General features: G+C 39.2%; 1 protein-coding gene across 3 annotated transcripts in view; it reads right to left on the bottom strand.

Moving 5' to 3' along the window:
- Window positions 1-14928, bottom strand: part of WWTR1 (WW domain containing transcription regulator 1) — a 44490-nt gene that overhangs the window by 7281 nt on the left and 22281 nt on the right. For 2 of the 3 annotated variants that reach the window (XM_058844029.1, XM_058844031.1), the window contains 2 exons: window positions 12352-12488; window positions 1844-2037 (listed from right to left, as the gene is read on the bottom strand). In XM_058844029.1, the coding sequence (XP_058700012.1) occupies window positions 1844-2037; window positions 12352-12488 (331 nt within the window). Of the gene's footprint in view, window positions 1-1843; window positions 2038-12347; window positions 12489-14928 lie in introns of all 3 variants that reach the window. The other variant, XM_058844030.1, reaches the window with a different exon arrangement.

Here is a 14928-nt window from a genome sequence, read left to right as displayed (position 1 = left end):
GGCAAAACCAAATTAGCATAAAAGAACATTAACTCCTTATAAAATGACAAAACTGAGTAAGGAAACCTTTAAATAGATGCTATCATGCTGGTTTTCTGAAATGCTGCCCTTCTTGCATGTACTCCATCTAGAGTTCTAGGGTTTTAGCAACTACGTAAAGAGGAGGACAAAGACGGAAAGAAATTCTCTAAGGCAAGAGCTTCCAGAGCTATGACCTCTTCTTGCTGGGCATGCTGCTCCACCCCAGCAGCTGCTGCCAGGAATGGCTGTGGGGAGCCAGCAGCTGCTACTGGGCTGAAAGGTTTGTGACCCTCCAAAGAATCCTTCCCCTCACTCAAACGCTCTGCACCTCCCCACAGCTGCTAGTAGCAGCGTACACCCTTACTCAGCTTTTTTCCCATAGACAGGTTACGGTAGAAAAGCAAAAGCAGCAAGGGAGGGTCAGGACAGGAGTAACTGTACTTGGACACTGATGACGGGGTTCACTGCACCCTCAGCTGCCGAGGTTCAGGATACCGAGGTTACTGGAAGGAAGTTCACAACATTCTGTTAGGAAGATGAGATTTTGCATCTTGCTTTCCTCCCTAAGAGTTACACCACTTCTAAAAACTGTAGTAATGCAAAGTGATGCTGTACTGCCTCATGCAATGTGGAACTTCAACAAACACCACAGGGTGCTACTGGGCACAGTAAATGGAAGTCTTGACTGAGTGCAGCACAGCTGCAGAGTGCTCTGAATGTATCGGGTTCAAAGTCAGCAAAGCAGAAAAACCCTCCCTTGTGTTAATGGCACAACTGTTTTGAAGCCTAATTTGCTCTTGTCTTGAATCAAGAATAGAGCCAAAAACAGCTAAACTAGTTAGCATGATGACAATCATGACTAAGCTTGTGCCAGATATCCTCACTCTCTTCTCACACCCATCTCTATCATGAGCTCCTGATGGGAAAGGAGAAGCTACACAAAAGATGAGACCACTACCCATGTCAGAGACCACCACCTTAATCTTGTGAAAGTTGCCATTTCTAAAGGTACTTAGAACTGTTAACTACAGCATTTGCAATAACAAATAATGATGTTTCTTGATAAAGTGTACTTTTTCATGCTATTTCTGAAAGAAACAGGTTATTTTTTTTTTCCACAAAGGAATCTGATTAATATGCCAGGCAAACACAACACCACTAGTGGACTTGTCTGTAACAGATGAAACATGATTCTTAAAGCTTTGTTTTCTTAAGGCAGTATAAAGGAAGTTACATATCTATTTTGTTCAGTATGAGTCATTATATAGAGCTGAAACTTAAGAAATAGCACAATAAGCAAAACATCTGCAAATAACCAACTCTGGAAAGAATTCAGATCAGAGGTATTAATCAAAGATGTGAATGTGATTTTATTTTAACTAAAATGCAAAGGGTGCAAATTAAGAGAGTGGGGATTGGAGTCCAGAACAATTCCATATTTTCTGCCTTTATCTTCAGTGAAGTATGAACATGGTCTCCCATGCAAACCAAGTTAAACTGCACGTAAATCAGTGTTAGTTGCTCCAGCTGCTTAAGAACAGACATAGAACAGAATTTGGACCTTACATCACTATTAAAAAAGACTGGTAAGAAAGACACCAGGTCTGTGACTTCTGACAATAGCCATTCTGTGTTCTGTTCAGTGCTAGTTTTGAGGAAAAAAAAATGAAATTATCTGTTTATATTAGCTTTTTAGTAACCCTTCTGTAAAACCATAGTTAGTCTTGACATAAAGTAACAGAGCTACCAACTGTACTTGTTAAAAATTTAGATGCATTGAACTAAAAGCTCTTGAACAAAGTAAGAGTATCTTTGGTGTTACCTGTCGTAGTAACTCCTCCTGACGCATCCGAATTCGCTCCCTCTCCATCTGGATTCTCTGGAGCCGGAGCTTGTGCTGCTGCTGCTGCTGCGAGGTGAGCGCGCCGGGCAGGCTGAGCAGCGCGGGGGGCTGCGGGGGGCGGCTCTGCTGCGGCACGGCCGGGCTGGGGGGCAGCTGTGGCTGGGCACTCAGCACTGCGGGAAAGAAAACAACTCATGGCACCCTGGGCAGAGCTGTGTTTTCAGGTAACAGAGGGCTCAGGACACATGCTGCTCAGTTACAGGGATGCATTATTAGAATTACCGTACTTCAAGTGACTGAGAGAACTACTCCATCTGGCAAGATCTGCACTAGCAATTGCTTAATAAATGACTTTCAATGTTCTGAGTGTATCAAACAGGAACACTTACAATACAACAAGTCTTTATATTTATCCCAGTATGTTCAAATATTCACCTAATGAACTAGTAAATAATATGGAAGTTTTTAAATTGAAAATTCCTAAAAATATGTGCCTATAATAGGCAGTAAGCTAGTAAAAATATTTCAACTTAACATTTCCTTTATTGACAGATTTAAATCAATTATTATTACCAGAAGTAATTTCCAATTAACAACTGAAACCTTCTCTGTTAGGATATGACCCATCAATCCCCCACCTTTGGTAGGATATTCACAAGGCTGACAGGGGAAGAATATCATAGATGGAAGGGTTACTAAGCACACCTGAGTTACACCCAGGTAAAACAGGTAAACTCCTTCACTTGCTGACAGAAGGCTGTTGCTGAGGAAGTTAATGCTGCTTAGATTGTTAATGTTTCTTAAATCAGCATCATCTTTTCTGATCAAATTCAGAAGCTATAAATCAGAGCAGAATTCTCTGTGAGATGGACATTTTTTTTCATAGAACTGCAGTGAAAGAAACTCCAAGTCTGTGTAGCTTTCTGTGTGTCACTCTGGTGCCAACATGTCACAAAGCTAATAGAATGCCTTGTCACCTCAGACAGCAGGTATCACTCCTGACTTACCAAGACAAATATCTTCCCATTTATGGTGCTAAGAACAGCATACAGCACTGGTATCCTCCAGACAAGCCAGGAGTGAAACACAGTGAATTTTCAACATTTTAACTCAATGGTTTGTTTAGGACCCAGGTTAGATTTATTACTGATGGGGATCAGGCCTAGAATGATGCATGGACCAGGTGTGAATTAGTCCTAGGCTATCTCCAGGGCCAGTCTGGATCTAAGGGCAGCTTTAATGCCTGTAGGTGGTGCAAAGCCCACACTAATAAATCCTTCTGGACCTTGTGGAAAGCATGCAGGCAGATCCAAACCATCTCTGCAACTTGCTTCCACAACCAGGTGTTCTGGAGAGTACCGCACAGATGGATGCCAGTGTGTCATCCCACAGGACACACATTTAGATTGGAAATTAGGAAAAATTTCTTTGCCAAAACGTTCATCCAGCCCTGGCACAGGCTGCTCAGGACAATGGTAGGGTCCCCATCCTTTGAGGGATTTAAAAGCTGTGCGGTTGTAGCACTTGAGGACATAGGTCAGTGGTGGCCTTGGCAGTGCTGGGTTAATGGTTAGACTCAATGATCTTTAAGGGCTTTTCCAACCCAAATGATTTGATGATTCTCATTCTATCAGACCTAGGCTAGATCTTCTTACAATTTCCACAACGCTGTAGGTAACATCAGGTAGGTTTTGTCCTGCAACCCTACCAACTTGGGCAAACCCCAGCACCCTGGCAGAACAGCAGTCTCTTCAAAAGAAGTGTGCCGAAGTCTGATGATACAGTTGTTACAGAGCTAAGACTTCTTACTGCTTTACCAATTTTCACTGTGTCAGTTTTTCAAACAACAAGAAAAAAAATGGAATAAACTCAGTTGGTCTTCTTAAGGATAGAGTTACAATGATATGCATAGGGAAAACAGAAAAATATTGTATCTGGAATACTTTTAAGCATGCTTGATAGGTCTGATATTGTCTAGACTTCAAATGAATAGTGAATCTTTAAATACACTGGTAGAATAAAAATAATCCCAACAATGCACAAATTACCCTTGTGGTAATTTTATACTTAAGCTTAGTTTGTGAAAAATATTTTACCTAAGTGCTTTTCCTGGAACTGCTCAAATGAACCAGAACTGAACCCGGGCAGTAAAAGTGGGCTGGTAACAGCTGGTAACTCCTTGCTACTAGTGATCTGAACAAGCCCAGTGGAAGTCTTGTGTCAGCCCCAGTGAGCAGCTTAAACAATGACACTGCACAAGTCTCTGTTCCTTATGATATAATCATACGGCACATCTGTTGTGCCATTTGTGATGTTTTAGCAATGCCTGTTTTAATTTATATTTCAGTTCTGAATTTGTATTTTAATGGTAAGAGGAACATAATGGAGTTTGGATTAAAAAAGAAAAACCCGCAGTTCACATTGCAGCTAGACTGCCCAACACAGACCCCTCTCTCAAGACACTGACACCATCAGACACATCAGGGACCCTCGACAGCTCCTCTCAGACAGAGCTCTGCAGAGCCTTGGGGCCATCGGGCTAATTTTGAGAAGTCAAAAAGTTACTAAAGAAAAAAAAATTGGTCTTCAGTAAGCTTCAATTCACTAGGCAGGGTCTGGGACTCCAGCGTAACATTTCTAATGTTCTGCAAAGAAAAAAAAAATATTCAAAAGCTCAAATCTACCACTCTGTGGTAAAGAAGACAGGGTCTAACATAAGAGGAGAAAAGTATTTGTCATTATAGCAGACAGACTCAGGGTGGCCTTGAATTAAGCTCTCTTGGGGAAAATCAAATTTATTTTGCAAAATGAAGTAAGTCTTTTAATGAACAGCCATTATACAATTATCCAAAAGCAAGTAAAAATATGGAGCTTAAGTTCCAAACCTGAACTGTGTGACCACATTTCCACTGCAGTCCATGAAATTGAAACTATTTAGTTTACATCAAGTTAGACCAATGTAGTTTTCTTTTTCCAGGCAGATGAAAAAGAAAGTAATTATTTTATTGCTTTTGATTGCCTTTACATTAATTATTATATCCTAGTGAATTAGGTTCTCTGACATTTTAGGAGAGCTTTCCGTTGATGACTGGCAGATAGATGCCAGGCAAGGACTATTTTGTGGACAAGAGACACTGCAAGTTGCAGAAGCCAGAACATGCAAGTGTCAATCATTTTTGACATATGCATTGAACTGACTGCACCAACTTTTATTACTTAAGTGTCAGAAGTGTCTGGATGCAACTGTGGATCTTTCTGCTCTGTTTATAAGCATTCCAGACTCAAATTCATATGAAGTAGACAGCAACAGGACTAATGCAACACAGACTGATGAAAAACAAATGTCTACAAAGGTTAAAAAAAAAAAAATAAAAATTAACCTGGCCATTCTACAGTTCTGACTTAGTCATGACACTATAAAGAAGAAAACACTGGGCTCCCCTGCTTTTCTCACTCCAGCCAACAAAGAACTGCTTGTTTCATTTATTTCCCAGAAAGAAGCATTAGCCTTCTAACAAGGTCAGCAAAAAATGCTGCTTTTCAGTTCTGGTGCATTTTGTTCCAAAAATCTGTAAAGTATTAAAGCAAAAAGTTGCACTATCCCAGTGCACAGAGACTCTTTTATTCAGATTTCTGAGCTGAAAATAGCTGTATAGAGATTTCTCAACAGCTTCAACTGTTAAGGCCTGTGATATTCACATTTAACTAATCTTTCCCATCTTCGATGATTTAAGATTAAAAAAACCAATACAAACAACCTCCAGGTGCAACATCAAAGCTATGATTTAGCAGGAAGTTATTTAAAAGATTAGAGATTTACTCTGCAAGCACTTTTAACAATAAATCAGTAACAAAAAGTCATGATGGGGGCTGCTTGAGTGAAGAGACTGCTTTAATGCTAAGGATTAATTACTAATGACTTAGATTTAAAATATTTAATAAATTGTTTTTACTGTTGCTTCATGCAATCTTCAGCTTTTGTGTTTCAGTCACTTTGAAACTATGGAAATGACCCTCCACTCTTGCACTAGCACATGTTTGGACAGCTAACCTTGAGGGGAAATGCTTACAACAACAGGAACTTATTTCTGTCAAAATTAAAAATTACTAGAATTTGAAAAAATGCAACATCTCTCTTGAACACATGAAACCTTTAACATTTCAGATTTATTACATGGTCAGTTGCTGGTTTAAAGGTGTGCGTCCTTTAATTTAATTGACCTGATACTGCAGTTAACTCCTATCAGACTCTGGACCTATTAACTTATTAACTCTCCTTAAACATAAATAAATTATTCCACTTGAAATCTGCCTGATAAATCACTTGTTAGAGGTTTTAATTGCAATAAACCAAAACCCCCTCATTCTTTTGAGAGCAGTATCACAAAACTCTCATTCTCACAGTACGTGCAAGTCCTCTATAATGCTTTAGGCTCTCCTCTAAGTAATCTCAGAATCAGGTGCCAAGATTATTCACATTGACCACAAACGAATTGTGTTTGCTTCTTTCAGGATATCCAGTAATTAAAAATGACCTGGAACAGGAAGCCTTTCCACCATGCAGGTGGTGTAAGGACTGCAGAGAAGGAAAAACATGTTCCTCTCAGTGTCACACATTTCTAGCCAAATTTCCAGCCAATGCAAACTAAGACTTGCAAAATCCTGGATGTTGGTGAACACTCTCCATGGACATTAATGAACACTAAAATACATATAATCTGGTTTTGAACACTTTGTGAGTTTCTGTGTTCTTATCTCCAGAGACTGGTTTTGATATAGCTACCAAAACTGTCTTTTATCATCCTTAAACAATAGTAGTTACACCTCTTTTATCATGGCAGGATACGGAAACTTTGGTTCATGTGTTTATTGTTCCTAGATAGGATTTTGGCATTGTTTTATTGATTGGATTTCCTGGCTGGTTAAAAAAAAATAAAAGCAGAGGTAAACTGCTGTAATCCCCAGTTGTCCAGACCCATTTGAAATACATTAGCAATACAGCTGAAAGTTAAACTTCTAAGATTCATGGATGATTTTCTATTAAACAACAAGTGTCAGAGGCTCTTCACAGTAAGAAATTCTAATCTGTAATACCCAATGTCCTTCATCTTAAAGAACCAGTGAATTAATATCAGAAGCCATGCTGCTTGTATCACTTAGGTCATGCCTGCTTGTGTTTCTTGACAGAGTAAGAGATAAAGTTCTCTTCTTCAAAAGGGAAAACCAAAAACAAAATAGTTCTTCACCTGGAGTTTGATACAAGAAGTAAATGTGGTTGAACTCTCAGGATCAATGCTTACACTGACCCTAAATAAATTAACATCAGGCTTTCCACTGTTTTCTTCTGTAATTTTTTCTATGTGACTGAGGTACAAAAGATACAAGCTTAATACAACCAGTTGATTTGTAAAATGGAGATAAATATTGCCAGCTTCTGCCAGAGATGAACCTTGTTAGTTTTTCTTATAGTCAATATTTACACTTAATCTGATCAGGTGAAATTGGAGATGTCAAGAGCAAACTAAAATACATGTGGCACCCTTTTCTCTCTGCCAGAAATTCTTCTCCCTTCTGAAGTGTTTGTGTGTGTGCATTTGTGTGGGTGTTGGTGTGTGACATGTTCTGAAATGTTCTCCTCCTCTGTGTGACATGTTCTCCTCCACTCAGTGCTGATGGTAGAGCATCCATTTCCTCTGTGGTGCCAGTCTCCTCCTAATGAACACATGAGAACTACGCCAGGACCCTCTCCTCTGTCACAAAGGATTTCTACACCTGAGTGCACAAAGTCCCAAGCTCCTGCTCTGGTGCCACCCCTGACCCTGTGTTCAGCAGGAGGCTGGGTTAGAGCCCCTGTCCCTTCCCACCGCAGCTATTCTGTGATGGACACAACCAGAACTTGGGCAAGGCCTCAGCCGTGTGTGGAAACCCATCCAGGAAAGAAGTCCTTACCTCAGAACAGGCATCTCCACCTTTGTGAGCTCACAGAATTAATACTGTCCTCCCAGCAACCGTCTCTCCATTCAGTACACCTGAATGAGTCCACTAATGAGGCTCTTATCAAACCTCTTTGAGGATGTGACCAGCAGACAGCTGATAAACCCGTAGCACAGAGAAAAGTAATACAATCTGCTCCAGATATAGACAGAGTACAGGAACACTGAAAATCTCAGGAACTATAACATTATTTATGATTTTTTCCCCTGCAAATGTGCATATTAATGAATTCATTTTGGCAAAACCTAAGAGAATATTTAAGTTACTACGTCAGTGTACAGAATTAAGGGTGATCCAGGTATATTTTCTGAAGGTCAGCAGACATTATGTATCAACCATCATTGCAGAACAGCCCCAGTCAGCAGGGACCTTGAAAGACCATCTTGCCCAAACTTACATGGAAAATAATACATTGCAAGGGAGAAAGAGGGTATATAGGGTAGAGTGGGTAATAGGAGATGGCTCAGCTCTAATACTTAAAAGATCCACATGAACACAGTTTGTTCTTGAGCTCCAGACCTTGTCATTCCCCCCCTGACAGCCAGGTCGTAATAACTACAGCATTTAAAACCCCTTCTGCCCATCAATCCCATCTCTGTGCACAGTCTGATGAAACACACAAGTTCTTTTTCATACCAGAAGAGGTAAAACCAGACACACCTTTCTGTAATTGCTGCTGCTGGAGTGTCCACTGTGAAGAGAAGCAAAGGGGACGGTGGTGGCCAGGCAGTGGGGAGCACCAGGGACACCCCACCTGGCTGGGCTTTGGTGGCCTGAGTTAGACCAAACACCAATTTTAACCACAGATAGATAAATCAAAAGCCCCTATCCTTTCACAAAGCAGCAGTGCCCAAAACTCTCAAACCAGCAAATTCTGGGCACTGCTTAACACACGTTTCTGTCACTCACACGGGACATGGAGTAACTGTGATCACAGCCTGCAACTGCTATTTGCTCCGAGGCCCAAATCCCACATCCAGCTGTGCCACAGCATGGCCAAGAAGCTTTCTGGGGTTTTTTGAAGACGGTATGTTCTTCTTGTATAACCTTTTTAAGGAACTCTCACATATAAATTCACATATAAATTCAAGTTAACTTACACAGAAAACATAAATACTATTAGGGGGGTTCATTATTTAATGTCAAAGTAAGTTGCAAATTGTTAAATTTGGAAAATATTTAAGTGAAGACCAGATTGTGCTTACTCACTGGATGAAGAGTACAATTATAAAAGAAATCGGTTTAAAACACTTTGAAGGGAGAAGGATGCAAATAACAATGGTTTTGAGTGTTGCATAATGTAGAATAGAGAAAGACTACAAAACATGTATCACTTAATTTAAAAAATCTTGCAAAAAGCTCCTGTAAGGACCTAATTTTGCATCTAAATCTTGCTACATATAGCTCAAAATCATCCTCCACAATCTTTTTAGACAAGGGAATGCCACGAAGGCAGAAGGGTGTGTGCAGCTCAGGTTCGGGCAGCACCGGGACCCTCAGTCCTCTCCTTCCTCTCAGGCTCGGGGCCCTGTGGATTGCTCTCCTTGTTCAGGGACCTAGGCCTGACAACCAAAACAAGGATTTAGACTCATCCCTCCTTCCACAAACAGCCTGTGATTCTACTGCAATAATTGACTGGCAAGAGATAATTAATACCTTATCAATCAGCTGGAAAAGACTGTTTTGGAATGGGCAGAAAATTAGGATCTGTGCAGAATCAGCACCACAGTAAATGACGTTTCTGAAGTCCTTATGAAGATGCAAGAAATACACTATTTCTTCTTGTCTTCAGTCTGAGGCTGATGACTTTCCCTTTTGCTTCCAACAACAAAACATACACTGAAAATATTCCTATTAATGCTGCGCTTTCCTGAGTATATACATCTACAAATCATCTTAAAAGTGTACTGATGGTAAAATGTTAAGAAAAGACAAATTGAACAAGTCTGAATATAGGCTAACCTGCAAGAACATGCCTTCAATCTACATGACAAATTTTCCTTTTCATTCATGAAATGTCACTGAATTTAGTGGTGGTGTGTAAATGAGCACAGAAATTTGCCTAGCATATATTACTTTTCTGTAAATTTAGTAAGATGCATCAAAGGAAAAAACACCTGATGCCTTTGTTCTGTAACATTTAAAAGGCAGTGCTTTAAATGTTAGTGTGAAAACTAACACTAATGAAGTGTTCACTTACAGCTCATAAATAGGCAACATAAAACCATAGTAAGAGAAAAGGTAGAAAAATACCTCAGAATTTTTAAAGTATGACTACTAACTTCAACCAGCTTTCACTATATGCTTTTGTATGCCTCCAACACAGGCATCCTGTGATTTGGTATCACTTAGTCACACTCTGTGCTTCGATAAAATGTTTTTTCAGTGCCTTTGTACAATTCCCAGCAAATACTGCTGAAAGGAATTTATAAACCAAAGCAACAAGCTGTATCAAGCAAACAATATTTTCCTCTTCCTCATAAGAAGTACAAGGAAAACACATGTGTTAGTAATTGGAAGCGCAGACCAGTGTGCAGACCTGAAGTACTTAAATCCTTTTCTTTTTTAAGTGTCACATCTTCAAAAGAAAAAAACCTTCTTTTAGTTCCTACAGTACAACAACAAAAACAAAGCAAAGCAAATAAAAAAAAATCTAAGGCAAAAGACAGATGCACAGACTTCATTTGCTGCAAAGTGGTGAAGTTAGAGCCAGCAGAGTGTTCCTGCTGGGTGCCCAGCTGCAGTGCTGCTCTCACTGTGAGATGCGGGCACAGCTGCTCCTGGCCCCGTCCAGCACAGCACAGCAGCACTAAGAGCTTTCCTTTTGGCTGCAGCAATCTAAAAACACAGACATTCTACTTTAGTACGATAGTCACATGTATATATATATATATATGTATGTATGTATACAAAAGAAGGCTACTGAATGAAATACAGACTGTATTTAATGGGTCAGATTTTGAGGTCTGTGGAAATACCCTTATTGGGCACCTGCAATACCTTCAAGAACAGATTTTCATTATAGACTTATTTCTAATCCTTTGAATCTCAAGAAAGACCCTCCCCTAAAATTCAGTATACATGTGTTTTAGTCCAGGATTTGGCTTTCATTCACTTCCACTAATAAACTGAGGGGGAAAATGCTCTGCACACTGTCCTGATTTATGCCACTGCTGTTTTTTAACCAGGGACAATGTAACAGATGTTAACATAAGTGGAGGAGTTGGTATGAACAGAACCCCTGCTGTCCTATTCTTACCTCTTGGCTATTCCAGCACTGCTATAAACAGACTGACCCACACGCAGCTGTGCTTTGAAGCCACAGCAGAGCAATTGTTACTTTTACCATGTGCTATGACACTCTTGCAGATACCCTAACCTTTCAGATTTTATCTGTTGATATCCACTCTCACATTATGGTTTGCTACTGCCAAATAAATCTTGTAACATAACCAATACTCTTACTGCATATATGCAAGCAAGGCAGTCGATGAGACAAAGGTAGGTCTAGGTGTTTCTTATAAATTTAAGACAAAAGTAAATATTGCACTGCTTCTATCAGTGATCATTAGCAGACAAATGTTCAGCATTTTCTTGGCATGTGAAGAGACAGCATTCATGAACCACACTGCAAGAAAACATGAGATCAACATACCAAAAATTAACCAGAACAAGAATCTATGTGTTTTTAAGCCTTCCTTTTTGACATAGTTTTGTGATTTTGAGCCTGTAAGCTCACTTGTTCTCACCTTCTTGAGCAATATAAAAGTCAAATCTTCAGTAGTGAAACATTAGGGATTATTTGAAATTCTCAATTATACATGAAAATGTTTTCTTCCATTTACAAATTTTCCTTAAAATTTTAGAGTTTTCATGGCTTTATTTTCACTAAGGCTTAAATCTGGCAATATCAGATTGATGTAAATTGACAACTGAATTTACACTTGAAGTGCTAAACAGAAACAGCAAGGGAAGCATACCAGTGGGTAATTCATACTGCAAAGCAGACTGTTCAGTAGTTTGCAACTTGCTTCCAGTACAGAACCTCACGATGCAAAAGCCCCACCACCATAAACAAACTAACAAGCAAAGCAGCTACACCTTCTGACCTAAAGAAAACACAGAGCTAACTGTGGACAGGTTATCTCACAGCTCGGACATGACATGAGGGGCTTATGGGGGTTTTATACCACTTCAGTACAGAAAAGCACAGACAGAACTTATTTTCCTATGTCTAATACTACACCAAAAAGCCATGGAGGCTCTAAAATAGAACATGAGATGTTAGAACTTCACCTCAAACAGTACAAATTTGCTTGCTGCCAAGTCAACAGAGGGGAAAATTAAGTAAATGAAGGGAAAAACTACTGTTAGGTCTGACAGCAGAATCAGACCTACCTCCTTGAACCAAAAATTACATTGACAAACAAATCAGGAGGTGTCTCTCCTATTTCTTTTGTGCTTTCACCAGAGAGATGCCATCCAGTACTCACTGAGATTTGGCTGAGACATTGTCATGGACCTCTGTGGCACCGGTGTGGACGTGGTGGCAGGATGGTGGCTGACATGACTCAGCGGCTGGCTCACAGGCTTTCGAGGATCTTGCCATGTTGTAATTTTTTCTATGTGACTGTGGAAGAAAAGATGCAAGCTTAACATAAAATACCTTATATATGTATAATAAAAATTATACAAACAGTTAAGCATAATGTCACGAAAGTCCTATTTGTTTTTCTTATTCCACATCTGCCCTTGTCATCTCACCCTCACCCACTTGAAATTATCTATCATCTGGTTGTTTTTCTTCTGATCTTCTGAGCTTCTGCCCCTGCTGTTCTACTTCTTTTGCTCTACTGTTGAATAATTAATTTTACTTGAACAATTGGTAAATTCTGTTGTCATACTGAAAATCTGTAATACACACCCATGTTCAGATCATTTAATTGTCCAAAAGTTGTTTACTGTTCTCCTACCAGTCTTTTCCTACATATTCAATATATGGCCATTCCTCACTCAGCAATAGTCATTTTGCTGAGTGTTGAAAAGTCAAGTGTTTGTCCTGCCAAATCCAACTGCTTTGCTGCTTTCCACACTATGAAAATGAGTCTTTCTGTGTATCCCAAGAATACCAGCATATATTCCCACTGCCAAACCAGGCAGATTACAGCCTCATGACTCATGTGTAATCACCAATTTCTCTGTGAAGGTACTAAGAGTTTTTATTGCAATATAGTTAACAACATACCTACCACGTCAGTATGCATATACATATATTACCCTGTATATATACCCATATATATATTATTGTTTGTCATGTATTACCCTGAAAACAGTGGAGTCATGCACATATCCACATAAATTTTACAGGGAGGTAGCTATAGCAATGATCACTGTAAAATATTTTTGGCCACAGAATTCAGTAGTGAAAGAACTATGGTTTTGTTGAATCTGAAAGTTTACACTGAAATGCATCTGTTTTGTAAGAAACTTAACAGGACAAGCATTTTAAGGATGAGCATGTAATTCTATTTGAAACAAGAAAAGAAAAAGGAAGTATCTTAAAGCAATCAATAGTCTGGTATCTATCACGGGATTGCCTGGCTCCGAGCCCAACCAACTAACCATGACACTGTGTGTACTGGAGCGGGTTCTCCTCTACTAGTTTTTTGTTACAAAGAGGTAAATCTTTAAGAAGAACATGTCAAGAGGTATAAAAATTTAAACACTCTGTGTCTGGAAAACCATTTTGATCCAAAATTTTGGATAATTTTCATAAAATTATATTTTCATAAAAGAACAGTCTAAAGTCTTTACTGAGCCCCATCTTACACTTGCCATTGCTTTTGCAGACCCTCGTGGCATGACCACCAGACCAATTTCACAACCAAGCTTCAGTATATATTGTGATGTACATCACAGGTATTACCAAAAATAGTGTGAACTACAAGAAGAGAAAAAGGAAAATAACCTAGACCATTTTTTAAAGAACAGAAAAACCTTTATGTAGTCTGTAGCCATTTTCTTCTCCTAATACTTTGCATTTAATGTACAATTCTCAAATGGAAGATCACACTTTTATGTGAATGTTACTCAGCCTCAAACTGCTGAGTCACTTCCTTTCTTCACAGCTTCTAGAGTCTTTGTTTGTTATTATTCACAATGAAACCACTCACCATTGCTTCTCTCTAGGATTAAAACATTTTATTCTCCCCTCATTGAAAATCTTTATTACATTTTAGCCTTTCTTCTCTTTACTATTACATTTCAAGAATATGGTGCATGAAGTCAAATAGCCTCAAACCTTAACAATATCTTGCCTCATCTATAATATTAAACAGAACTATGTAGATAAGTAAGGAACTTCTATGACTTGCTTTTATGACTTTTATATGATTCTTATTTGAGGCATATTCAAACATATGACAAAGCAGCCCCAAAGTCCATACTAAAATTCTCACTTTCAAGTTTTCATAGGCAATTCTTGCATCTCTGATTGTTATAAATCCTGGTATCAGAGCAGGCCATTTCTCAACAAGGTTTTCATTCATAAACAAGCAGAACAGGAAAGCACATATTTCCATTTTAGCTTCTGTTTCTGCATCACGGGTGAGACTGATGGGGGTCTCCATATGCAAACAAGAACTTTACATGTTCCAATAAAATCAGGGAAAGATAAATATTTATCACTCAAATTAGATACACAAGAATCTGACATATAGGACAGAGAACATGCTACCGTAACTGCTTCTCCAATCTGCTCAGATCATGGCATTCCTAACCATAAAAGTCCTGCAACTCTCCAATTCAGCAAGCGGCAGATTGTATCCCAACAGTGGACCCTCATTAAAGAAAAATTAAACCAAAGCTCAGATCTCAAAAGCTGAGTATTTTACTCAGACTTCAGGATTCTGTTCCACCTGTTGAACCTTAGGCTTTTCTTAAATGCCTCTTGTTTGGGTGTCTGTAGACCTGATTTTCCCTGAGCCTGAGAGAATTACAGCCCATCAGTGGCTGATCTGTTCCCAAGGGAAAGTTTCTTGGGAGATCTCTTGCTCATAGACAATATTTGT

The sequence above is a fragment of the Poecile atricapillus genome, chromosome 8 (assembly GCF_030490865.1).
Source record: "Poecile atricapillus isolate bPoeAtr1 chromosome 8, bPoeAtr1.hap1, whole genome shotgun sequence".
In the NCBI taxonomy this organism is placed as follows: domain Eukaryota; kingdom Metazoa; phylum Chordata; class Aves; order Passeriformes; family Paridae; genus Poecile; species Poecile atricapillus.
This window is presented reverse-complemented; position numbering and strand designations above follow the sequence as displayed.